The 25,928-nt window shown below is 40.4% G+C and overlaps 1 protein-coding gene across 1 annotated transcript; it reads right to left on the bottom strand.

Moving 5' to 3' along the window:
- Positions 1-6,115: 6,115 nt before the first annotated feature.
- Positions 6,116-7,036, bottom strand: LOC140202433 (hemoglobin subunit alpha-like). Its single transcript, XM_072267299.1, has 3 exons — positions 6,942-7,036; positions 6,489-6,696; positions 6,116-6,241 (listed from the first exon to the last, which is right to left on the bottom strand). Exons 1-3 carry the CDS (start codon positions 7,034-7,036, stop codon positions 6,116-6,118), a joined length of 429 nt encoding a protein of 142 aa, XP_072123400.1.
- Between the last annotated feature and the right edge of the window lie 18,892 nt (positions 7,037-25,928).

Raw genomic sequence — 25,928 nt, 5'->3', positions numbered from 1 at the left:
ACGAGACATTTGCAGTCGAAGCTCATAATACATAGTGTATATATCTCCAAGATACTGATATCAGGTTGCTCTAATCACAGAAGGAAAATTTATATTTCAGCATGGACTTTCAGGAAATATATTGTAGGAAATTTTGGAGTTGCATAAACCAATTGAATACTCCAACTTCAGTATTCCAGAAGGGGAAGAGACAAATTCCTCTATCCATAATGATATTGAAAGAGATAATAATGTTGATTTTGTCTTCTGGATGTTGAATTTCTGGGATTATGTGATTGCATATTTAAAGCTGCATTGGTAATTCTGTTTTGGAAAACAAAATGCTTTTTCAGGATTAAGTTTTAAGGAGAGCCAGAATTGCTTTTCACAATTTCCCTGGAGAGTAGGCAGCTGAGGGGTGACCTGATATAAATCAAGAGTGGAATCAATGGGTGGTCATAATGTTTATCTGAGTGTAGGACAGTCTATACACAGACACCCGAAGAGAAACTTTTTCACACAGAGTGGAAGGTATATGAAATGAGCTGGGAGAGCAAGCTGTAGAGACATGTATAATCTCACTGTGGAAGAGACATTTAAACAGTTCCACTGTTAGAGATGGTTTAGATGAATATGAGCCAAATATGAGCAAATGTGAGTGACTAGGTCAGATAGGCATTAGCAGGTATGGATGAGTTTGGCTAAATGGACTGTTCCCTTGTTGTATAAATCTATATTTTAAATGTAAAGCTTGCTTTGAGTAGTGAGTCATGATATGTTGTTGAAGTATAAAAGCCATACGGAAATATTTCGATATCCTCTTTCAAATATTTTGTTATTCAGAATCTGAACTTGATTCATTTACAATGGGGTGAAAAGTAACTGCCATGCAAACAGACATTTGTTGGTTCAATGCTTTCATGTCCAAGTTCTTTCTCCTCTCTGTTGTTATCTAGTGATAGAAGTAAACAGACCCTGCAGTATTGTTTGTGTTCTTGCAAATGGACATATCTGACAGAAGTTTTTCTGAAATTGTGTATACTTAATAAATCAGCCACTTTCCAACTTCTAAAGGTACAATTCTGCAGTGTGATGGAATACTCGCTAATTGCCTGAATGAATGCTTCTCCAACATCACTCAAGAAGCTCGACACCATTCAGCTTGGACACCAGTTTGCTTGAATATTCCCCGATCAGTCGTCCATGCAGCCTGTCCTCTCCAAGCACTGCAGCGGGCATTGCACAAAACAGCCCACACTGCTAGGCGCATAACAACAGAATCCAGAATAGAGTGTTACTGTTACTGAGAAAATGCAACGCAAGCTGACAGTAAGATTCAAGGCCGCAGTGAGGTAGATTGTGAGGTCAAGACATTATCCTACTAGGGTACTATTTAATGCCCTTATAACAAGCTGAACAGAAGTTGTCCTTGAACTGAGTAGGATATACTTTCAAACATTTATATCTTCTGGCCTATGGGAGGTCTTTGATTATTCTGATTTCTTCATCAGAGCAGCAAAAACTGTAGACAATATCCATGGAAACACTGGTGTTTTCCATGGACAAAAATGCTGGGTTTTGTTCTATGTTAAACTTTGTCCACAAACCTTTGCATTTTCTGGCGATTATAGGGAGAGCGGTTGCCATATCAACCTGTGATGCATCTGGATAGGATGCATTCTATGGTGTATCAATAAAATCTGATGACGATCAGTTGGGACATGCCAGATTCCTTTAGGGTCCAGAAGAAACTGAGATTTCTTGGCCATTATATCTACATGGTTGAACTAGGAGCCTGTGGGTGATATTCACTCCTGGGAACTTGAAGCTCTCAACCTATTTGATCTCAACACCGTTGATGTAATCAGGTGTGTGTGCACCACCCACCCTCGTGAAGTCAATGACCAGCTCTTTTGTTTCATTGACATTGAGGGAAAGATTGTTGTCATGACAGCATGTTGCTAGGCTCTTACTTTACTCAGCTTGTTGTTATTTGAGATTTGGCTCACTGTGGTGGTATCATTGTAAACTTGTAGCTGCCCTCTGTTCATGTGTTCATTCTGAAGCTGAAGCAGCATGCTACAACTCTAGAGAGTCACCAGCACAATTTACAGTGAGGCGCATTAGATACTAAGCCTACATCTACTTGATTTAAACAGCACGAGAGAGACATACATTGTTAGTTTTGCACACAAAAATGCAGGAAAGGAATTACTAGAATGTTTTTTCATTGTAAGTGTGAGGCTTTTGTGAAGATGCTGAACATTGGTCAGGTAAGCTGAGGTAAGATCTTTCCATCCATCCATAGTCTCAGTGGTTTAGAGGTGGCAGTCAGGGCAGTTCTGTGCTCATCCTGCAGAACATGGGAAGGTCAGGGAAGCTTCCATGGTTCCTGGTGATTATACTTGTGGGAGGTGTGCTCAGTTGCAGCTCCTGACCAACTGCATAGAGTGACTGGGGCTGTAGATGAATCAAAAGGATGAGATACAGCAGAGGGAATTGAGAGAGATGGGTAGAAGTTTAAAAAGTAGGGACAGTTGGGATGTAATCTCTGGTGTCCTAGTGAAGATGGGAATAGCAGGATAGGGTTGATGAATATGTGGCTGATGAACTGGCGCAGGTCCGCCAAACACCTTGGAATGGTGGGATATCTTCCAGGTCAGAAGGCACTTGTACGAGAGAAATATGTTTAAATAGGTTTCTTGGCTGAGGCAATGGCTAGAATTGCTTGGATGTGTTTGAACAAGTTGAGCAGGATATGGATCGTAAAGTGGTTATGGAATCCATGAGAAAACTGGAATAAATATAAAGTTTAAAGTGAACAAATCCAGTCAGCAAGGTTAGGACAAGGAACGAGGAAGGTTTGACCACCTAAACTGCAAGAAGCCAAACAGGCTGGTGATATCAGGACATCTTTGACACGTAGGATTGTGATATTATATCTCTTACAGAAACATGATACATTGAGCGGATATCATTTGTTTGGATTATCAGGAAGCTTTTAACAAGGTCTGGCACACAATGCTGCTATTCTGGATAAGAGATAAAGTACAAGTATAGATAGAAAAATGGTTGATTGCCAGAAGTCAGAGATTGGGGATAAAATGGTGTTTTTCACGATGGCTGCTGGTAACTTTTGGAATTTAGTGTTGAATTTGCAGCTTTTCATTTTATGTAATAATGATTTAGATGAAGGAACTGATGATATTGTGGCTATGCTTGACAAGTGGGCGAACAGGCAATATCCCAGAGACAGGAAGTCTGCAGAATGACCTGGACAGGTCGGGAGAGTGGGCAAAGAATAAGCAGATGGAATGTAGAATAGGGATTGTGGGGTTATACATGTTGGTAGGAAGAACAAAGGACTATTTCCTAAATGAGGAGTACATGCAGAAATTAGTGGTGTTAAGATACTTGGAATTCCTAATCCAGAATTCCATCAGGTTAACTTGCAGGTTGAGTGAATAGTAAACAAGACAAATGCAATATTAACATTCATTTTGGGAGGATTAGAATATAAAAGCAAATATATAATGCTGAGGCTTTATTGTCATGCAGTACAATGCAAGACTTAGTTTGCGTTCCAAAGACTTCTGCACAGGACTGCATTTCTGAATAAGGAGCAGAGAGTAAGCTTGTAGATCTCGAGCAATATTGTGAGCAATTTTGGGTCCTTTCTCCAAGGAAGGGTGTACTAGATTGGAGGAGATCCAGATACTCACAAGAATGATCATTGAAATGAAGGCTTAACGCATCAGAGGTGTTTGATATCTCCGGGCCTGTACTCAATGGTGTTCAGAAGGATGAGGGTCTATCTCAGTGAAAACTATCAGATACTGAAAGGGCTGGACAGAGTGGACGTGGGAGAGAATATTTCCATTAGGAGGAGATACTTGGATCCAAGGGCATGCCCTCAGACTTTAGGCTTGTCCCTTTAAAAGAGCTGAGAAGGAAATTCTTCAACCAAAGGCTGAAAAGAGGACATGGGATATCTTTGGCAGGTAAGGTGAAGGTGAGGCTTCACAGTTTTAATGCATATTAAAGGTAGAGAATATTTCCCCTTTAGGATCAGTGTGGTAAAGTATGTGTGGAGTTACAAATGAAGTGTTGTCACGTGATCGGTAACAATGAATATATCGAGTCAGGATTTATAAACAAACAAGCATTTATTAAACGCTGATAAACAACAAAAAAAAAACAAATGAAAACCCTAACCAGAAGTAAACTGCTATGCGGCCATTCATTAAACTGCTGCTCAGTGCTAGCTCTTAAAGCGATAAATGCAAAACCAGTTCTTCGAATGGTAAATTTTAAAGTCCAAGAGATCTATATAATCAATTAGGAGAGACTTTCATGAAGTAACAAATTCCTCGAAGACACAACGTCACTGCCACTCCCAGTCGGATCCTGCCTTGTCCACAGGATTCACGATGACGGAAATAAAACGGTCTAAAGGCACTGACCTTTCCTTCCGTAGACTAGATCCTGCTCAGCCTTTTCTGCCACTTTTAGCAGAGGCTATCTCATGCAGATCACTCTTTCTTGAACGAATTCAATAATGGTCGATCCTTTCCAAACCCGTCGAATGTCTCCTTCAGGGTCCCGTCTTCACTCTCCAATGTTACTGAAAAGATACATTAACAAACCTGGCAGCAATTGGTCAAACTGCCGACCCAGTACTTCTGTACTTTACAATAGAACATAAAACTCCGTTTAAAATCAAAACTGCATCATAATGCAAATACACAGCAAAGCGGAGTATCTCGTTGACATTCTAACTGGAAAACTAACTGTGTCACCAGGGGTCTTCCCGTTTATACCCGTGGTGAACATGTCATCACATGACCTCACATCGGCGGGAAAATTATATCAGGTGACCTCCATGAGGTATGTAACAAGGGTAAAGTTTTAAATGTGTATTCTCATCTGTATTTACTGTGGCAAAGAATATGAAACTGGGTGAGTTTAAGGAAATTTTCAATGATATCCTGAAGCGTATTGACGTACAAAAGTGGAGGCAATTGCAGATGAATCTCAAAATAGTCTATATATCCCCAAGATACTGATATCAAGCTGCACTCATCACAAAAGGATAATTTGCATCTTAGAGTGGACTTCCAGCAATTGTATTGCAGGAAATTTTGGAGTTACTTAAACCAACTGAATGGTCCATTTTGGTGTTCCAGATACGAAAAATAAATTCCTCTATTCATTATGATTTTGAAAAAGACAATAATGATGATCTTATCCCATTTAAAATTTGAAGTTGAATTTTTATAACTATGTGATTGAATATATTAATATAAAAACATAACAAAATACTTTTTCAGGATAAAGTTTTAAGGAGAGACTGAATTACTTTTCACATTTTCCTTGGACTGTAGGAGACTGAGGGGTGAGCTGACAGAGTTGTATATGATCATGAGGGCATAAATGGATGATCATAGTCTTTATCCGAGTGTAGGGGAGTCTAAAACTGAACAACATGGTTTTCTGGTGAAAGGGAAATAATTTAAAAGACAATGGTAGGGGAACTTTTCCCTCACAGTGTGGTGGGTGTATGAAATGTGGTGGGAGAACAGGCTGTAGAAACAGGAACAAAGTGAGGAGATGGGACTAGGTCAGACAGACATTAGTAGGCATGGATGAGCTGGGCTGAATGGCCTTTTTCCATATTGTACAACTCTACAACTCTATTTATCTATATTTTAAGTGTAAAGCTTGCTTTGCGTAGTGAGTCATGAATATGTTGTTGATTGTATAAACTCCATATGGAGAGATTTTGATCTCCTATTTCAGATATTTGTTTTTCAGAAATCTCTGCTGTGAGCTTGATTCATTTACAATGGGGCGAAAAGTAACTGCCATGCAAACAGACATTTGTTGGCTCAATGCTTTTATGTCCAAGTTATTTTTCCTCTTTGTTGTTATCTAGTGATAGAGGTAAACAGACCCTGCAATATTGTTTGTGTTTTTGCTAATGGACGTATCTCACAGTTCTCTGAAATTGAGAATACTTAATAAATCAGCCACAGCAAATGATAAAGCATTGATTGAAGTAAAAGTTTATTTAGCTTAGTTTATCAATTATGATAATGATCTTGCTGTCGTTCACTGTAGTTTGTTCATTGTGTCTTTAACGGTACTTGGAGCTCAATTCATGTGCGAGCAACTCAAGGAACTTGTCGACAGCACAGTGGGTTGCAGGGGTGAACGCAGGCAAGTGAATGGCCAGGGTGACTGCGATACAATCAGCCAACAGCTGGAAAAGTGAAAAATAAGTAACATAAGGCAGTGTTAATATTGTCAACGGATGATTTTACTTGTGAGAGTTGTTTGTACTTTGACTGCTTTCCTATGTATAATGTAGCAGGAAAAAGTATTCTCAGCTAAACTGAACAAGATTACACTGAATAAAATAAAGTTGAAAGTTCATAGTTGTTGATCTAATCACAATAACATAGTTTGTGTCATGACAATGAGGAAGAATCTGTAAAATTGTTACATACCTGAAAGTTGTGAGGATCCACAAGAAGTTCTTCACCATGTCTCTTGGCAAGCTTTTCCAGGTGTTTACTCAGGTTGTCCACGTTATGGGCTGCATCCGCCACAGCTTCCATGACAATGCGACCATGTCTTCTGACAGGCTGGTCAGAAGCTTTGTAGCCATTGAATTTTGGGAAGTACGTCTTAGCTTGAGGGTGGATCTCAAACAACCTTCACAAACATGGAAAATGAAGGCAGAAATTATTTGCAGACACAATATACACTACATCTCACAGGATTAAATTCTGTTATTCTTCAGACCAGCAATCACATTATTTTGGAAAAAAAACTTCAATTCTATGCAGCGAATGCCTGTATATTTATTGGTGATCTCACCGTGCAAGGAAAATGCAAAGAAATGTTAACGATTACAAATAATAGCTGAAAGTGCAATAATTATATGATAAGAAAATTACCTGGCTAAAGCATCTGCACCCCAAGCTTCAGCATTTGCCTTGATGTGGTTGCCCAGTTCCTCTATAACCTGTTTGTTGGGGCCAGAGAGTACCATTGTTGCTGAGTTTTCACTTCTTCAGATCTCTCAATAACCGGCCGATACCTTTGGCTTGATGTGTCCGTATTTATTGTAATTCACACTGAGCCACACCCTCTCCACCCCACTTTCCCATTGGTTGTGGGTCCTGATTCATGGACTGCGTAATCTAATGATAAGAGACAATAGTGAATAGAGAACTAATCGTCCGTTTCACATACAACTGTTAGCAAAGATATCCTGTCCAGAAAAGCTAAACACTACCTGCATATATTTCATTTGACACACAATTGTAAAGGTTTAGTTTATTGCCATATAAGTTATCAGTAAATGCACATTAATATTCATCAATCAATATGCATTTCCAAACTAACCCTGATATAATGAGTTTATTTCATTTTATTGTTATTTTGGGCTAGATCTGACATTGAATTCCCCCATTCAAACTCATCCTCCTCCCCCTCGGTCTTTTTATTTCACAACTGTTTACCCCCAGTGTGCAGGGAGACATGGTTTTTGAATATTCACAAAACACCTGCTGTGTACACTGCATAGAAACTGACTGGACAGAATGAATGATAATGTAGCCATATTAGACCAGGAAGTGTGTAGGTCTAGAATCACGTAAATGAAGTGTATTAGCATGCGGCTGAAGGATTTGTTTATGCACAGGTGATGGAAGGTGTAGGGTGTCAGGACGACCAGGGCAACTTTGGAAAATTGGTCTGGAATTTCATAGACATGGGTGATCTGAGCTGATGTTACAGGGACATTTAGAGAAGAAAAGTCAGCCACAAGCTCAGCAGAGTAGATGGTTACAGGCCTGACCAAACAGAGACTGATGAAGTCAGTGGTCTGATATTAGAGTTAAGCAGGCATAGTCAATGTTTTTGTTCTTCACAAAGATCAGTTGGAGCAAAATTCCATTCCATCATTGCCAGACATCAAATAACCAGCGTGACTGAGCAGAAGCATTAGAAGAGTCAGTGGAGTTGCAATGAAGCAACATTAAGGAGTTGGAGCTCGAACTGCATGAACTCCAGATGCTGGAGGGGTGATAGATAGGACATAAAGAGAAATAGTTACACCCAAGGTGCAGGACACAGAAAACTGGGGGCAGTCAGGAAGGGGAAGGAGGCTACAGAGCCAGTGCAGAGTACCCTGTGGACATCCCCCTCAACAACAGGTATATCACTTTTGGATACTGCTGGGTGGGGGTTGACCTAACAGAGGAAAGTCACAGTGGTCGGGTCTCTGGCACTGTGTCCTGAGGCACTGAGGAATGGACAGGAAGTTCTGTGGGTGAGAACAAGATTCTTGGATGGTACGTTGCCTCCCAGGTGCCAGGGCCCAGGGCCTCTCAGATTGAGTCCTCAGCACACTTAAGTAGAAGGGTGAACAGCCAGAGGTTGTGGTCCATGTAGCTACCAATGACATGGTTAGGATGTGTGATGAGGTTCTGCACAGCAAGCACAGGAAGTTAGGGGCTAAGTTAAAGGGCAGGACCTCTAGGGTTGTGATCTCAGGATTGCTATCCATGCCACATGCTAGTGAGGCCAGAACTGGGAAGATTATACAGTTTAATAGATGACTATGGAGTTGGTATAGGAGGGAGGGAATAAGAGTTTTGGAACATTGGACTCTCTTTCAGGGAAGGTGGGACCTGAACAGAAGGGATAGTTTGCATCTGAACTGGAGGGGGACTAATATCCACCCAGGAAAGTTTGTAATGCTGCACAGTGTGGTTTAAACTTGAGTTGCAGGGGGATGGGAACCAGAGTGCCAGAACAGTTAGTGAAGAGATTGTGGAGGCAGTTGTTGGTAAGACCTCAGACAAAGTTAAGAATCAAAAGGATCAGCATGGTGCAACTTGTGTCTTGTGCTGTGTATTTTTCAATACAAGAAGTATCATACGAGAGTCAGATGATTGTGCAGAAGACGAGGTAGATGGTTGATAAAGAGAGGCACTATGTAGTGAGGAGAGGCAAAATTGCAGTGAACAGCATTAGTTGCAATGTAAAAGATGGACAAAATCGAAAAGATTGAATACAGGACTGAAGGTGTTATAATTGAATATGCTCTGTACACAGAATAAGGTAGATCAGTGTTTCCCACCCTTTTTTGCCCCCCCTAAAGCACCTGCGTACATGTCAACACCCCTCTCAAGCAAAGTATACTTTCTGACGCCCCCGTAGTGTAAAAACATGTCTACCATATGCTAACATGAAAAAAATGATTCCACTTTAAATTTTTATTTATCTTTATACCCAGCTTACTCATTACCTGCGCACTGTACAGCAGCTTCAATATTAATGTGATCCTTGAGCTTGATGGTTTTTAGTAAGAGTTGAAATAACTGGTTCAAGTTGTGACAACAAAAGCCTCAAGACCCCATATGTACCAATGTCCAAATGCTTTCTGTTTTTTGTGAGTATGTGGTTCACTGCGCTGAAGCCTCTTTCAACAAGATAGGAGGATGGAAATGCAATGAAGGGCAGCTTGGTTTTTCTCCGAAGACCAGGAAACTTCATATGACAGTGTCGCCACATACCACAAAAGCTGACATTTCTGAAAAGCATTTTTGCCTCTTCATCATTTGAATTTCAATAACTTCTTCTTGCAAGCTCTCTTCTTGTTCTTCCATCTTGCAAAGGAATCAGTTAATAACTCAGTCTGGAATCTCCAGATTGTTCAAATCCTTGAATCCATTCTGAAAATCCTTCTTCAGTGACTAAAGGTGTAAGGAATACTCTTGCAAATCACCATCTGGGAAAGAGAGTGCCATACTTCCCCTTTGAAGAAACCGTGAGAACATTCTTCTCCTAATGTTTTGCTTATATATTTCCAATTTTTCAATAAAAGTGGACACTGCACTTTTTGTCTGGATTAAATTGAAATTCTCACCCTGCAGTTTCATATTTAGAATGTTCATTTCATCATACAGATTGACTGAGTATTCCCCATCTCATGTAGAAGATCAATGCTTCCCAAGCTCTTGTCGACTTTCAGCAAAAATTCAACCATAGTGTTAAAAAGATCAAAGAGATGTTTTAAGCAGCAGCCTTTTGATAGGCAACACACTTCAGTGTGATGAAGCAAGCATTCAAATTATTCAGCGTTATCTTAGCATAACTGTCAAAATATCTTGCTATTTAACGGACGAGCTTTAATTTTGTTGATAGCAGATGTTGCAAAAGACATGCTAGAAAAAAGTTGCTGGCTGAGGTTTTTGGCTGCGAGGTGTTGATGATGAAATACACAAACTGACTTGGAATTTCTTTATTCATAAATGCCACACTATCAGCATGGTGACCTGTCATAGATGGTGCTCTGTTGGTTGCACAAGAAATCATGTTCCTAATTGGAATACTTTTATCCTCAATATACATTTTTAGCTCGTCATAGATTGATTCTCTGTTGCTATTTGTTTTTAACTTTTTACAAAAGAGAATCTCTTCATAAACTTTTCCATTTTTGGTAAACTGTACATATACCATTAGCAATGTCTCAATGTCTCGCACAGTTGACTCATCCAGTTGTATTCCAAATTCTGTTTTCTGTAGCTCTGTGCATAGTTGATACTCAGTGACTTCTTCAATACAATGAACTACAGAGTTACTATGCAGAGGAATTGATTTTAAAATACTGAGATCTGTTGTGAGAACAGTGGTGCACACTTCTGATATAGCATATTAATCTTTCACCAATTGTATGAGATTTTCTACACTTCGCTGTCACTTTGGAAATGCTATAAGAAGCAATAAGACCACAATCAAGGTCATTGAATCTGAATGTTAGTTGGGATAGAGCTGGTGTTCGGCAAGCTACCTACATACTATTCCGGTTAGCACAATTGACCAATCACATAAGGTCTCATAATCGCCAAAGATGGTTCTTGACGCCACATATGAAACCGAGGTCACTGTGAATATCTCGAGGAATCCTCTGGGTCAACATTTTCATTGATTGGCTCTATTTCACCATTTGGTTCCGGCCATCACTGAATTGTTGCATGACCTGTACTTGGCTTACCAATTGTTAAATTACATGAACTCATTCCGTGCGAAGAGTCTAGAGGAACTCATTCAGTGCCTCATCCTTTTTTTTTGGAAGTTCCTGCTCTACTGATGGTCAGTCAGGTGTGTCTCAAGTAAGGGTGCCACTTACCGCCTCCCTAAGAATCTTGAACACCTCCCAGCGATTTCTATTTCCCCTAACACCCCCTCAGAGCATGTAACTGGCTCCTTGGGGGCGGTCTATCTCCCGTTGGGAATCGCTGAGGTAGATGAACTTGTAGCACTGTTACAGGTTGGCATGTATGCCGCTGTATTGAAAGTACAGGCAGGAAGGCAGAGGAGATGGCTTTGTTCTGTTGGTAAAAAATGAAATCAAATCATTTTAGGTAGCAATGGTTCAGAAGGGGTTGAATCATTTTGGATAGAGCTGAGGAACTGCAAGGTTAAAAAGACCCTGATGGGAGTTGTATACAGATGCCAAACAGTAGTAAAAATGTGGTCTACAAATTACAGCGGGAGACAGAAAATCTGTGGTAAAAGGACAATGTTACAATAGTCATGGGGGAATTCAATATGCAGGTAGATTGGGAAAATTATGTTTGTGCAGGATTCCAAGAGGGGAAAATTCTTGAATGCCTGTGAAATGGGTTTTTAGAACAACTCATGGCTGAGCAGGAACAGTTATTCTGAATTGGGTGTTGCACAATGAGCCAGAATTCATTAGAGAGCTTAAGGTGAAAGATTCTTTAGGGGCAAGTGATATTGCCCCTAAGGCCAGTGATGTTGTGGGGATGGAACTGGCCTCTCTCACGGTGGTGTCCGAAAAGAGGATGCTGTCCAAGTTGCATGCCATCTTGGACAATGTCTCCCATCCACTACATAATGTACTGGGTGGGCACAGGAGTACATTCAGCCAGAGACTCATTCCACCGAGATGCAACACAGAGCATCATAGGAAGTTATTCCTGCCTGTGGCCATCAAACTTTACAACTCCTCCCTTGGAGGGTCAGACACCCTGAGCCAATAGGCTGGTCCTGGACTTATTTCATAATTTACTGGCATAATTTACATATTACTATTTAACTATTTATGGTTCTATTACTATTTATTATTTATGGTGCAACTGTAACAAAAACCAATTTCCCCCTGGGATCAATAAAGTATGACTATGACTATGACTATGACTATATGATTGGATTCACCCCAAAATTTGAGAAGGAGATGCTGGTGTCTTATGTATCAGTACTACAGGGGAGTGAAGTGAATTACACAGGCACGAGAGAGGAGTTGGCCAGAATTGATTGGAAAAGAACACCGGCAGGGATGATAATAGAGCAGTAATAGCTGGAATTCGGAAGCAATTCGGAAGGCACAGGATATATACATCCCAAAGAGGAGCAAGTATTCTACAGGAAAGATGACAAAACCATGGCTACCAAGAGCAGTCAAACCCAATATAAAAGCCAAAGAGAGGGCACATAATAGAGCAAAAATTAGTGTGAAGTTAGAGGATTGGGAAGCTTATAAAAACCAACAGAAGGCAATAAAAAGTCATTAAGAAGATCGTGATAGAATACGAGAGTAAGCTTATAATTTTAAAGAGGATACCAAATGTTTCTTCAGATACATAAAATGTAAAAGAGAGGTGAGAATGGATATCCTCATCCTTTTAGGATGGAGATGAGGAAACATTTCTTTGGCCTGAGAATAGTGAATCAGTGGAACTTTTTATCACAGACAGCTTTGGAAGTCTTTATACATATTTAAGGCAGAAGTTGATAAATCCTTGGTATGTCAGGGCATGAAGAGATACGGGGAGAAGGCAGGAGATTGGGGCTGAGGGGAAAATTGGATCAGCCATGATGAAGGGGTAGAACAGACTTGATGGGCCAAATGGCCTAATTTGCTCCTATATCTTATGGGGTTATGGCTATCTTATGGTGTTACGGTCTTATGATCACTCCACTACTCTGCACATCCCACCAAACAGAAGATACAAAAGCTTAAAAACTTGTCCAGAGCCAAGGACAAATTCGGTCCCACTGTTATAAGACTCTTGAACACACTTCTGGTATGATAAAGATGAACTTTCGGTCTCACAATCTACCTCGTATGTACAGTGGCATGCAAAAATTTGGGCACCCTGGTCAAAATTTCTGTTACTGTGAATAGTTAAGTGAATAAAAGTTGAACTGATCTCCAAAAGTCATAAAGTGAAAGATGAAGCATTCTTTTCAACATTTTAAGCATGATTAGTGTGTTATTTTTGTTTTGTACAATTTTAGAGTGAAAAAAAGGAAAGGAGCACAATGCAAAAGTTTGGGCACCCCAAGAGATTTCAGCTCTCATATAAATTTTACCAAGGTCTCAGACCTCAACTAGCTTGTTAGGGCTATGGCTTGTTCACAGTCATCATTAGGAAAGACCATGTGATGCAGATTTCAATGCTTTATTAACATCCTGACTCCTCAAACCTTGTCCCAACAATCAGCAGCCATGGGCTCCTTTAATCATCTGCCTAACACTCTGAAAATTAAAATAAATGATGTCCACAAAGCAGGAGAAGGCTATAAGAAGATAGCAAAGCATTTTTAGGTAGCTGTTTCCTCAGTTCATAATGTAATTAAGGAATGGCAGTTAACAGGAACGGTGGAAGTCAAGTTGAGGTCTGGAAGACCAAGAAAACTTTCCGAGAGAACTGCTCGTAGGATTGCTAGAAAGGCAAATCAAAACCTCCGTTTGACTGCAAAAGACCTTCAGGAAGATTTAGTAGACTCTGGAGTGGTGGTCATGGAAGAGTCATCAGAAGAAAACCTTTTCTGCGTCCTCATCACAAAATTCAGCGTCAGAAGTTTGCAAAGGAACATCTGAACAAGCCTTATGCATTTTGGAAACAAGTCTTGTGGACTGATGAAGTTAAAATAGAACTTTTTGGCCGCAATAAGCAAAGGTATGTTTGGAGAAAAAAGGATGCAGAATTTCATGAAAAGAACACCTCTCCAACTGTTAAGCATGGGGGTGGATTGATCATGCTTTAGGCTTGTATTGCAGCCAGTGGCATGGGGAACATTTCACTGGTAGAGGGAAGAATGAATTCAATTAAGTACCAGCAAATTCTGGAAACAAACATCACGCCTTCTGTAAGAAAGCTGAAGATGAAACGAGGATGGCTTCTACAACAGGATAATGATCCTAAACACACCTCAAAATCCACAATGGACTACCTCAAGAGCCGCAAGCTGAAGGTTTTGCCATGGCCCTTACAGTCCCCCGACCTAAACATCATCGAAAATCTGTGGATAGACCTCAAAAGAGCAGTGCATACAAGACGTCTCAAGAATTTCACAGGACTAGAAGCCTTTTGCAAGGAAGAATGGGCAAAAATCCCCCAAACAGGAATCGAAAGACTCTTAGCTGGCTACAGAAAGTGTTTACAAGCTGTGATACTTGCCAAAGCTGGTGTTACTAAGTACTGACCATGCAGATTGCCCAAAGTTTTGCTTTGGGCCCTTTTCCTTTTTTGTTATTTTGAAACTGTAAAAGATAAAATAAAAAAGTAATCTTGCTTAAAATATTAAAGAAATGTGTCATCTTTAACTTTATGCCTTTTGGAAATCAGGTCATCTTTTACTCGCTTAGTTATTCACAGTAATAGAAATTTTGACCGGGGGTGCCCAAACTTTTGCATGCCACTGTAGCTTTGACCTTATTTGCATACCTGTAACATTATATTCTGCATCCTTTTTTTTCCTTTTAGAACATAGAACAGTGCTATGCAGTAACACAGCCTTTGCCACATTATGTCTTTGCCAAATCAAACTCATCTCTACTGCCTGCACATGGTTGTTTTCCTGCATAGGCATGGCATGTGTCTATCTAAAAACATCCTGCATGCCACTATAGTAACTGCTACTATCCCCCACAGTGCGTTCCAGGCAAAAAACACTCTGTGTGCAAAAGCATGCCTTGAAGATCCAATTTATATTTTCCCTCTCTGACTTGAAAGCTATACGCTTTAGTTTTCAACATTTCTAAGCTGGGAGAAAGGCTCTGGCTAGCTACCATATCAATGCTTCTTGTAAGTTGATTAAACTCTAAAGTTCTCCCCTCAGCCTCCTTTGCCAGGAGGAAACCATCCAGGCGTTTTCATCTCTCCTTATAGCTAATGCCCGCTAATCCAGGCAGTGTCATTGCAAATCAGTTCAGCACTCTCTGCAATGCCTCCGTATCCTTCCTGTAATGATGACAACCAGTATTCCACACAACCTCCCAAATATAATCTAACCAGGGTTTGATATCTTGATGGACTAACATTTTGAATGACCTGTCTGTAAGGCATGCAAACGAATGCTTTACACAGTTATCTCAAATTTCAAAAGTTCCAAGTTCCAAGTACATTTATTATCAAAGTACTCGTATGTGTACATTATATGTCCTTGGGATTGATCTCCTTACAGGCAGCCACAAAACAAATAAACCCAAAAAAAACCATTGAAAAGAATTCTGTCCAACACCCAATGTGCAGAGAAAAAACAAATCTTGCAAACAATAAGCGTAAACAAATAGTATTCTGATGTCCATAAAGACAGTCCATTTGTAGACCCTTTGTTCAGCGCAGAGCCGAGTAAACATCATGGAGCAATGAGCTTAACTTTGGGCCCCAACACCCTGAACTTTTCAATCTTGCCTGGTGCCTAGATCATTGTCCAATAATTGAGTTCAGTCACTTTGATATGCTCTGGGGCCTGGACCCCACCACCTTGATTTGGCCTGTATTAGAACTTTCCATCTGGGCCCGGCACTTAAATTGTTTGGGTTCAGTCCCTACGATACGCTCTTGGGTCTGGGCTCTGCCACCTTCATTCGACCTGTATCCGATATTTCCAATTCGGCCAGGCGCTTAAATTGATTGAAGCTTGGGTCTTCCTTGCTCTTGCCGAGGGGCCAGCTTCCTCACCTCGCCTTGGTTCTACCACATCGAATTGCCTCCAAGTTCAAGGTAAAGTTACATGCTTTTGTTTGCAATAATCGTTGATTAGAAAAAGAGTGTTTAGTTGTTTCATTGGCCACCAGCAATAAGTCACTGACGTTCACCAGCACCATCTTAAATTGTCTCGGTAGATGTGACAATAATAAACCCATTACAATTATCCAATTAAATGCTGAAACAATTCCACAATGTAATTAACCTCAGAAATAATGTCCATGAAGTGAGAAATATTGCAAACGGAAAATAATCTTAAAAAAAATAACTCAGCTGATAGAATCGCAGTACAATAGCTTCAGTGGTCCAATTCAATCCTGACCTCTAGTCCTGTCTCTGTGGGGTATGAACACTTTCCCTGTGATCACACGGGATTCTTCCGAGTGCTGTGGTTTCCACCCACATCCCAACAGCATGTGGCTAGATTAATTGGCCACTGTAAATTGCCCTTAGTTCAGCTGGATGGTAGACTTGATGGAAATGTAAAATTAAACTAGTTGGGAATGCATTGATGGGAAAATTAATACAGATGGGAATTGGCATGGATTTGAAGGGGAAGCTGCAGTTTTTCTGTCAGAAGAGAATGTTGAATAAATTTAGCATTCTTTAAAGGACTGCTGTTTCTAGACATTTTTGTAAAGATGGCTATAAATAAAAAAGTTACAATAAAATATTTTTAATGAAACACAGCAAAAGCTTGGGTGAAAAATAGTCATTAAAGTTTCAATTAAATGAATTCTAGTGAAATTCTGAAAGGGCAGGAAAAGACTCAAAGGTGAAGGAAAGAGGACATCAAACTGTGAATGTAATGGTTATTTAACAATTCTGCCTTACTGTCTACATACCTGTCAGGAAGAATGTGGTTATTAGACTCACTATGGATCAAAACTGAAGGTGAATTTTGAAAGGATCACATGTTATTGAGTATTATATGATACAGTATGACACAGAGGGACAGAGATATTCAGGAATATATCACAAATAGATTTACAATTTTGTATCAACAAACTGGTTCTTTTTTCTGATTTCAAACATAAAGGTACTAAACCAGTGCATCAGAGTAAAGAAGGCAAGTGTGCCTTCTGGAGTAATGATTTAAACATCTGCAGGTTCTCAATGTACAATCCACCATATATAACCTTTTCTCCTCTTACTGCCCTCCTTACCCGAGTATAAAATCACACTGCTAAGACCAGCAGGTAAATATCTGTGCAGTGATCATTATCTGGGAAATTTAGTACAGAGTAATGCAAATTTGGAAGATGCAATTTAGAACATAGAACTGTAAAGCACTGGAACAGGCCTCTGGTCCATAATGTTGTGCTGAGTTCATTAAGATAATAATGCTTAATTAAACTTAATTAAACTTCTGCCTTCACGTTATCCCTATTTCTCCTACTTTGCAGTTTATCCCAAAATAACTCTATCAAAGGAAAGTAAAATATCGAAAGACTGAAAGAGAAAAAAAGAGTTTTCGAGGTACTCAGTAGGCCAGGCAGCACTTGAGGGAGAAACATATCAGTGACCTCTTGTTAAAACTGGAAAAGTGTGAAAACAAGCTTCAGGTTTCAGTCTGAGGAGAGAACAGAGGATGTATCTGAGCTAGAATAGAGAACATTTCTCTCCAGTATTCACAAATATCGAGCTTCTTGGAGGAATATAGGCAGGAAGATGAATGAAGATAATAGACAGACAAATAAAATGGTGGAACTCTGAGATGTAGGAACTGCAGTTGTTGGAAAATTGAAATGAAAGAGGATTTTGGAAATACTGGGAAGATCAAGGAGATCTAGAGAAAGAGAAAAAATCTGAGTGAATGCTATCAAACATCAAACTGACCAGTTCTAACATAAACAAGGAAGACTAATTATTGGAGTCTGTTGTATCTTGGAGGCTACAATTTGTCCACAGGGAAGATGAGGGATTATTCCTTGAGCTTATTTTGGGTTTGGTGAAACAGTATTCGTGGCCCCAGTATAAGAAATTATTCATTCAGTGGGAGTGAGATGAAGAATTAAAGTGAAAGACAACTCAAAGGACAGGGTCATCCATTAAATTGAATGGTGATAGTCTGCAAAGTCATCGTCAATTTGCATTTGGTTTCTCCAGTGAAGAAGAGACCGTGTTGTAAACACTGAATACAGCACACTGGATTGGAAGATTGGAAAAAGAAATTAAAGCTCAAGTTCACGCAGGGTAAAAGAGCCTTGAAGATTACTTGTATGTAGCAGAAGAGCAGTACATATGGGTACAGAGACAAACCGCTGTTAATATAAACTTACAATAACATAAATTATACATAATTTGCAGATGTGAAAATTATACAACAAAATAAACAATACTAGTGCAAGATCGAGAGGGAAAGAAAAACATTATCTTTCCTAATCTCAAATATATAATTATAACAGTCCTTTTTGACTTTCCTTTCAAATATATATTGTACCATTGTACCAATCACTGTAACTTTATTTTATTCTGCTGCAGAAATACACAATTTCGCACACCCACTACTTTGTGCAATTTATTTAATATTGAAGCAACATCTATTATCTCACTTAGTGAAGGATTTAATTATACAATATGTAACTTTAAATGTTTTGTGAAATTACTTAAAGTTAATTAATGTATTGAGAAAACTGGTTTTATGATGAAAACCTAATGTGATGTGAAAGCTGATTTAGATGCCTGATGTTATGAAAACTTACAGTTATTTGGGATTCAGCTTGTTAAAACATTTGAGAAACTTATCTGGGATCATCAGAAGTATGGAGATGGGGAGTGTAGACTATCTCAGTATCTCAGCTTTTTTGGTGTGCCTGTATATCTGCAGGTTTGGAAAGTGTGGGACAAAGGATAAATACACTCAATTTTCTAAAAACAACCTTTTTCACGATAAGGAACTTGGGTTAAGATCGCAGGCAATAACATTCTCTCCATTTAGGACTACCTTCCAATATTTGGTACAATGATACAGCGAGGTGCAGCTGAACATTTGTTGATGAGTCATTGGAACTTTATCAGCTTTGAAGTGATGAATATACACAATAAAGCATTTCCAGAACACCCATGTGAACGAGTCCATGCAAATGCATGATTGGGTACAACTGAGTTATCAACCATGTTCACATTTGTTTCGCCTTGAGCTAGTTGAGCACCACGTTTCTGTATTTCCAAACCAATTTTAACAGCACACCTTAGTGATAGAGCTGGGGAAATTTTATTGTGCATTAACTTGCTACTTCCATGGATGCTGCCTGAGCTGCCTAATTTTTCAGTTTTCTCTTTTTCAAAAATTTTAGATTTGCATTATCTGCATTGTATAGAATTTTCTCTTGTGATTTTCCCACTGGCTTTGAACAGATCCCCTTTCTCCACAAACACCCCCCACTTTCAGGACTTTGCTCTTATTTCTGTTACTCCCTTGCTCTGACAACAATCTTTCAGCAATCACCTGATTCCCATTGCCCACCAACTCCAAACCCTTCTGTTCACAATTAGGTGATCATTGGTTTCTTACTGGTTCTCCCCACCTCTTGCAACAATCTGCCAGCTCCAGATCCCAACTTCCCGCTCCTTCATTGACCCCCTTCAAATTCTGGGCTCTGATGCCCAAGCCCTGACAACCTAACCCTGGCCCTAGGGAAGTCATGGAACAGTACATCACTCAAACAGTCTATTCAGCCCTCAGTATCTGTACTGAGCATAGTTGAACTAATGCTTTCTGCCCACTCCTGATCCCTATCCCTCCAAGTCCTTTATGATGCCTATTTAAGAGCCTCTTAAATGCCACTGTTAAATCTGCTTCTACTACCACCCTTGGCAACCCATTCCATGCATCTACCATTCTCTGTGTTAAAAAAAAAATAATCTTGCCCCTCACAATTCCTTCGTAACTTAAAACTATGCCCTCTTGTAGTTTGCAAACACGAGGAAATCTGCAGATGTTGGAATTTCACTTGTACTTAGTACTTAGTGTTTCTATACTGGGAAAAAGATTGTGATTGTAAACCCTATCTATCCTTCTCATAATTTTATAAATTTCTCTCAGGTTTCCCCTTGGCCTCTGACCTTCAGAGAAAACAATCCAAGCTTGTCTAACTTCTTTGAGCATCTAATATCCCTGAACCCAGGAAACATAGTGTGACTACTCTTTAAAGTATCTGCAAAGCTTGCACATCTTTCCTGGAATGGGTGACCAGAACAGCACGCAAGTGGAGTATAACTGAAGATTTATACAACTGCATCATGACTTCCTGGCTCCTATAGTCCATGAGGCTTGTGATAAAGGCAAGTATGCCATGTACCTTCTTTACCATTCCACTGGCAATTCTACTTCCAGGGAAAGGAAGAGCAGGCAGTACATTTAACCATGAAGCGTGTAAAGCCTAGCCTGAGGCATCCAATGCATTGGGCCTCAGGCAACACGTTTTTGCAGTAGGTCAACACCCAAAACAGTCATTTATGTGTCCCTCTTTGATGCCATTCCTCTGCATCCTATTGGGACCACTAGAATTTGTGGCCCATTCTGTTTCCTATAAATAAAGGTTGTCATGTTGGTGGTGGTGGCCTTTATATGTTTTTTTAAAATACCTGGCCTTTGACTCAAGACTTTTATAACTGAAATTAGTGGAAACAGTTTTCCTAATTTCCTATTGCTTCATTCCCTACAATGGCAGAGCAGACTCGATGGGCCGAATGGCCTACTTCTTCTCCTATATCTTATGGCCTTATGTTTGTTACCAATATATATTTAGTTTAAAGTGAGCCCCTCTATGGAGAATAAAGCAATATAATTAATGCTTGATTATTTCTTAAAGTTATAGGTGATGGAGTATTCTTCAGTCTCCACATGGACTGGTGAGAGATCCAAAGCACAGAGAAGAACAATGGTGTAATTATGCTTGGGGATGGACAGGAAGATGTTAATGATGGGGAAGAGTCAAGTAATGAGCATGATTGAGCAGAATTGGTTTGGATATTCTCATGTTTATAGAGCATGGACAGTGGAGGTCTGGAAGACATATATCCAATCTACGGATAAAATCAATGCAGAAGATGGACTCAGCAGCTGTCTGACTGGGGCTAAGTTGAGGTTGTTTGGAAATGAAGACCTAATGGTCACAGGATGGATGAGAAAGTGATCTCAAGACTAAATCTGCATTTTAGACAGCTGCCAGCAGAAGGGATGGAGTGAGATAATGGAGAATACTGTGACAAAGGCCAAAGAATTATCTTCGATCTTCTCAATGATTCAGCATGTCAGGATGTGTTTTTATTTCAGGAAATGTCCAAAGATATGGATTTCACCCAGACTCACACAGTGGGCAAAAAATAAGTTTTTCTTTTTTTTCATTTTTAATATGGGTGACTTGCTCATTTGTTAAGATATGTACTAACGTTATTTTTGTCTGTATTGCAATGATCCTTCTATTTATACCATTGCTTTTTTTTCTATGCTGTAGTTTGTAGAAAATCATAAATAAAATATTTAATAAAATTTCCATCATTTGTAATTGGATCAACTAACAAATTGTTCTTCTGATAATTATGTTGCCTTAAAATTTGGTAACAACTTGGGTGGAAAGGATTGCTCCGCCTTGAATACATAATCCCATTGATTAATCTCCTGCCACAATATAGCTAATTTTATGTACTCCTGATATTAAAATCAATAAAAATCAAAACAAATGCCAAAGAGAGAATGACAAAGTCATCTGTCAGAAATATGAAAAACAATAAAAATCACATTGTACCAAACCTACAAATAAATGTTTGAAGTAAATTTCTACTGATTTCATACTGGAAATTAGACAAGACATCTTGCAACTGAGAGACAATGGAGGATTCCTGAAAAATGGTGGTAAAGTGTGGGGTCAGTGCTGCCGGGGTTCTAGTAAAGACTGAATGTTGGGTTATCCAGTGAGTGCGTTTGGCAGGAGCTCCGTCTACCAGCTTATGAGAGGCAGTAGAGTATAAAAAGGATTCAGACAAAGTGAGAGTTTCTTTGTATATGATCTTTGACCTAACTCTCTGTCACCTGTTGTAGGATAGGTAGTACTAATTTGAGGAAGGTATTTCCATGAATTGACATTCCTTCTCACCTTCCCCATTCTGATGAGGTGGAGTGTTCTGTCCTCAGCAAGGCCTTAACTTTGTCCCCCTCCTCCCACACCTCAGTCAGTTCCATAGTGGCCACAAAGCCAAGATCTTCTTCTGTTGTCTCTGTCTCTGAGCCCACTTCTTTGGCAAGAATTCCACAGGCTACTGCAAAGGATCGAAATAAGCTCCAGAAAGTTGTAAACTTAGTCAGCTCCATTATGGGCACTGCCCTCCCCTCCCTTCACCCCCCCCCCGTAGTATCCAGGACATCTTCAAGGAGGATGCCTCACCAAGGCGACATCCAGCATTTATGACCCCATCACCCAGGTCATGCTTGTTCTCATTGCTCCCAACAGGAGGGAGGTACAGAAGCCTGAAGGTACACACTCAGTGATTCAGGAACAGCTTCTTCCCCTCTGCCATCCGATTTCTGAATGGACAATGAACTCAGGAACACTACCTCACTACTTTTTTATTTCTATTTTTGCACTACTTATTTATTTTAACTATTTAATATATATACCTACAGTAATTCACATTTTTTCTATTATTTTGCATTGAATTGTACTGCTGCCACAAAGACAACAAATCTCATGAAATATGTGGGTGATATTAAAATTGATTCTGATTCTGTTCCCGCAACAATGACCCCTTCTCCTGTATCCAGCCCTCCTCCTTATCTTGGACACCCCACTCTGGTTTTCTGCCTGCTCTGAATCTTTTCACTCCTCAATGCTCCTTGAACCATTCCCCCTATGAACACACTGCCCTCTACTCTCTCCTCACTAATCCTAACCTTACCATTAAACCTGCAGTAAAATAGGGTGCTATTGTGGTGTGGCAGACTGACCCCCACATTGCTGAGACTAGGCGGCAACTCTCAGATATTTCCTCTTACTTACCCCTTGGAAAGGACCTACTCAGGCTCACCAGGACATTGCCTCTGGCACCATCACTAACCTCATCAACTCTAGAGGACTCATAATTCACTTATCCCGCTCTGCACATTTCTACCTCCTATTCAAGATCCACAAACCTGACTGTTTGGGTAGGCCCATTGTCTCTGCCTTCCTGTCCCACTGAACTCATGTCCACGTACCTCAACTCCATTCTCTCCCCGTTGGTTCAGTCCCTTCCTTCCTACATCCGAGACTCTTCACATGCCCTCAATCTCTTCAACAACATTCAATTCTCTGGCCTTGACCACCTCATTCTCAATATGGTTGTCCAGTCCCTTTTGTAACTCTATCCCCCATCAAGAAAGACTTAAAACTCTCTGCTTCTTTCTCAGCAAAAGACTCAACCAGTTCTGCTCCACCACCACCTTCCTTCGCCTGGCAGAACGGATCATCATGATCAACAATTTCTCCTTTGGCTCTTCCAATTTCTCAAGACTCAATGGCACCTGCATGGGCCCCAGCTTTGACTGCCTTTTTGTTACCTATGTAGAACAGTCCATGTTCCAAGCCTTCCCTGGTAATGCTCCTCCACTCATCCTGCGCTATATTGATGATTATATTGGTGCTGCGTCATGTACCCAATCTGAGCTCATAAGTTTTGCCTCCAACTTACTCCACATCCTTAAGTTCACTTGGTCCATTTCTAACACCCTTTCTGGATCTTTCTGACTCCAGCTCTAGAGACAAACTGTTTACTGACATCTTTTGTAAACATACTCTTGATGACCATGATGACCTTGACTGTACCTCTTCCCACACTGTCTCCTGTAAAGATGCTATTTCCTTTTCTTAGTTCCTTTGTCTCCACTGCAGCTGTTCCCAGGATGAAGCTTTCCTTTCTCCAAAGAATGGGATGTCCCTTTCTCAATCATTGATGCTGCCCTTGCCCACATCTCCTCCATTTCCCAGACATCCGCGCTCACCCCATCTTCCTGGCACTTGATAGGGATAGATAAACCCCATGAGCCCCTGCATGCAACATATCATTCTCCACAACTTCAGCCATCTTCAATGGGATCCTTACACCAAACACATCTTTACCTCACCCCTACTCTTTGCTTTCCCCAAGATCGCTTCTTCTGTGATTTCCTTGTCCATTTGCCCCTCCCCAATAATGCCCCTCCTGGGACATATCCCTGAAAGTGGCAGATATGCTACACTTGCCCATTTACCTCCTTCCTTACCCAAACAGTCCTTCCGCCGAGGCAGCACTTTATCCCTGAAGCTGTTGGGACTGTCTATTGTACCTGGTGCTCCCAATACGGGCTCCTCCATGTAGGTGGGACCTAATGTAAATTAGGGGACTGCTTTGTTGACCAGCTCTGCTCTGCTCCACCTCCAAAAAGTGGAATTTCCTGGTGCCCAACCATCTTAATTCCTATCCCTATTCCCATTCCGACATGTTGGTCCATTGCCTTCTCTTCTGCCACAATGAGGCCATTCTCAAGATGGCGGAGCAACACTTCATATTATGTCTAGGTATCTTCCAACCTTATGAATATGAATTTTCCTTCCAAAAAATCTTCCCCCTTTCCTCTTCTTTTATGCCCTACTCTGTCCCTGTATCTCGTCTCCTCAGCTGCCTATCATCTCCCCGCTGATGCCACTGTATCTTTCCCTTCTCCCATGGTCCGCTCTCCTCTCCTATCAGGTTTTTTTTCTCAAGGCCTTTACCCTTCCCACCCACCTGGCTTCATCTATTACCTTCTATCTGGTCCTCCTTCTTCTCCCCACACCATTTCATTTTGGTGTCTTTATCCTTCCTTTCAAGTCCTGAAGAAGGGTCCAAGCCCAAAACACTGATTGTTTATGCATTTCCATGGATGCTGCCTGACCCGATGAGTATCTCCAGCATTTTGTGTCTGTTGCTCTGGATCTTTGTGTGTCTATCATTTCCATGAATTTGCTGCTTTCAGAGAAATAATGATTGGTTCACTAATTATGATTGAACAGAGGGTTAGTGTCATAACAAAGTTTAAAGTTGAAAGTAAATTTAATTTCAAAGTATGTATGCAGTCCTCCAAGGGGGCCACAACCTTGTCATAGGATTTGGAGGCTTGCATGTCTCAGTGACCCGGAGAGCAATGTTGGCTGGAGTCAGCGCTTTATGCTTTGACCCTTGGTAGGGCCACTCATGCCAAATAGGTCAAAGGGCAGAAGCCAGACTAAGAGTGGTCCACGGGTCTCCAGGTTCAGGGGCTCAGCTCAGGGCTAACAACTCTGACTGGTAAAATAAAACTGTTATGGAAACAGCAATGAAAAGTCCATCTGCATCTGAAAGCAAAGTATTTCTGAGTCTCCACCTGGAACTTGCATGACTGACAGTAGTGAAAACTGACAAGATGAAGGATGCCCTGAACACCGCTAGGGATGGAGGACCTTCATTACTGCCATAAACGCCAGTAGTGTAACAGGCTATGCTATGTATACACTCCATGATACTTTATAAGGTACTTACCGTACCCAATAAAGTGGCCACTTGGCATATTTTTGCAGTCTCTGCTGCTTTGGCCTAACCATTTCAAGGTTCCACAAGCAGTGCACTCAAAAATGGTCTTCTGCAGATCAATCTTGTAACACGTGGTTATCTGAATTAGTGTCACCCTCCTGTCAGTTTGAATCAGTCTGGCTATTCTCCTCTGATCGTTTGTGCCGACAGAACTACTGTTTAGTGGATGTTTTTCGTTTTATGCACCATGCTCTGTAAACTCTGAAGGCTGTTGTGTGTGAAAATTATTGAAGATCAGCAGTTTCTGATACTCAAACCAACACTCATTCCATGGTCAAAGTCACTTAGATCACATTTATTCCACATTCTAAGATTTGGTCTGAATAACATTGAACCTCCTGA

This window comes from Mobula birostris, chromosome 9, assembly GCF_030028105.1.
Source record: "Mobula birostris isolate sMobBir1 chromosome 9, sMobBir1.hap1, whole genome shotgun sequence".
NCBI classification, from domain to species: domain Eukaryota; kingdom Metazoa; phylum Chordata; class Chondrichthyes; order Myliobatiformes; family Myliobatidae; genus Mobula; species Mobula birostris.
Note: the sequence above shows the minus strand (reverse complement) of the source record. Positions and strands in the feature narration are given on the sequence as shown.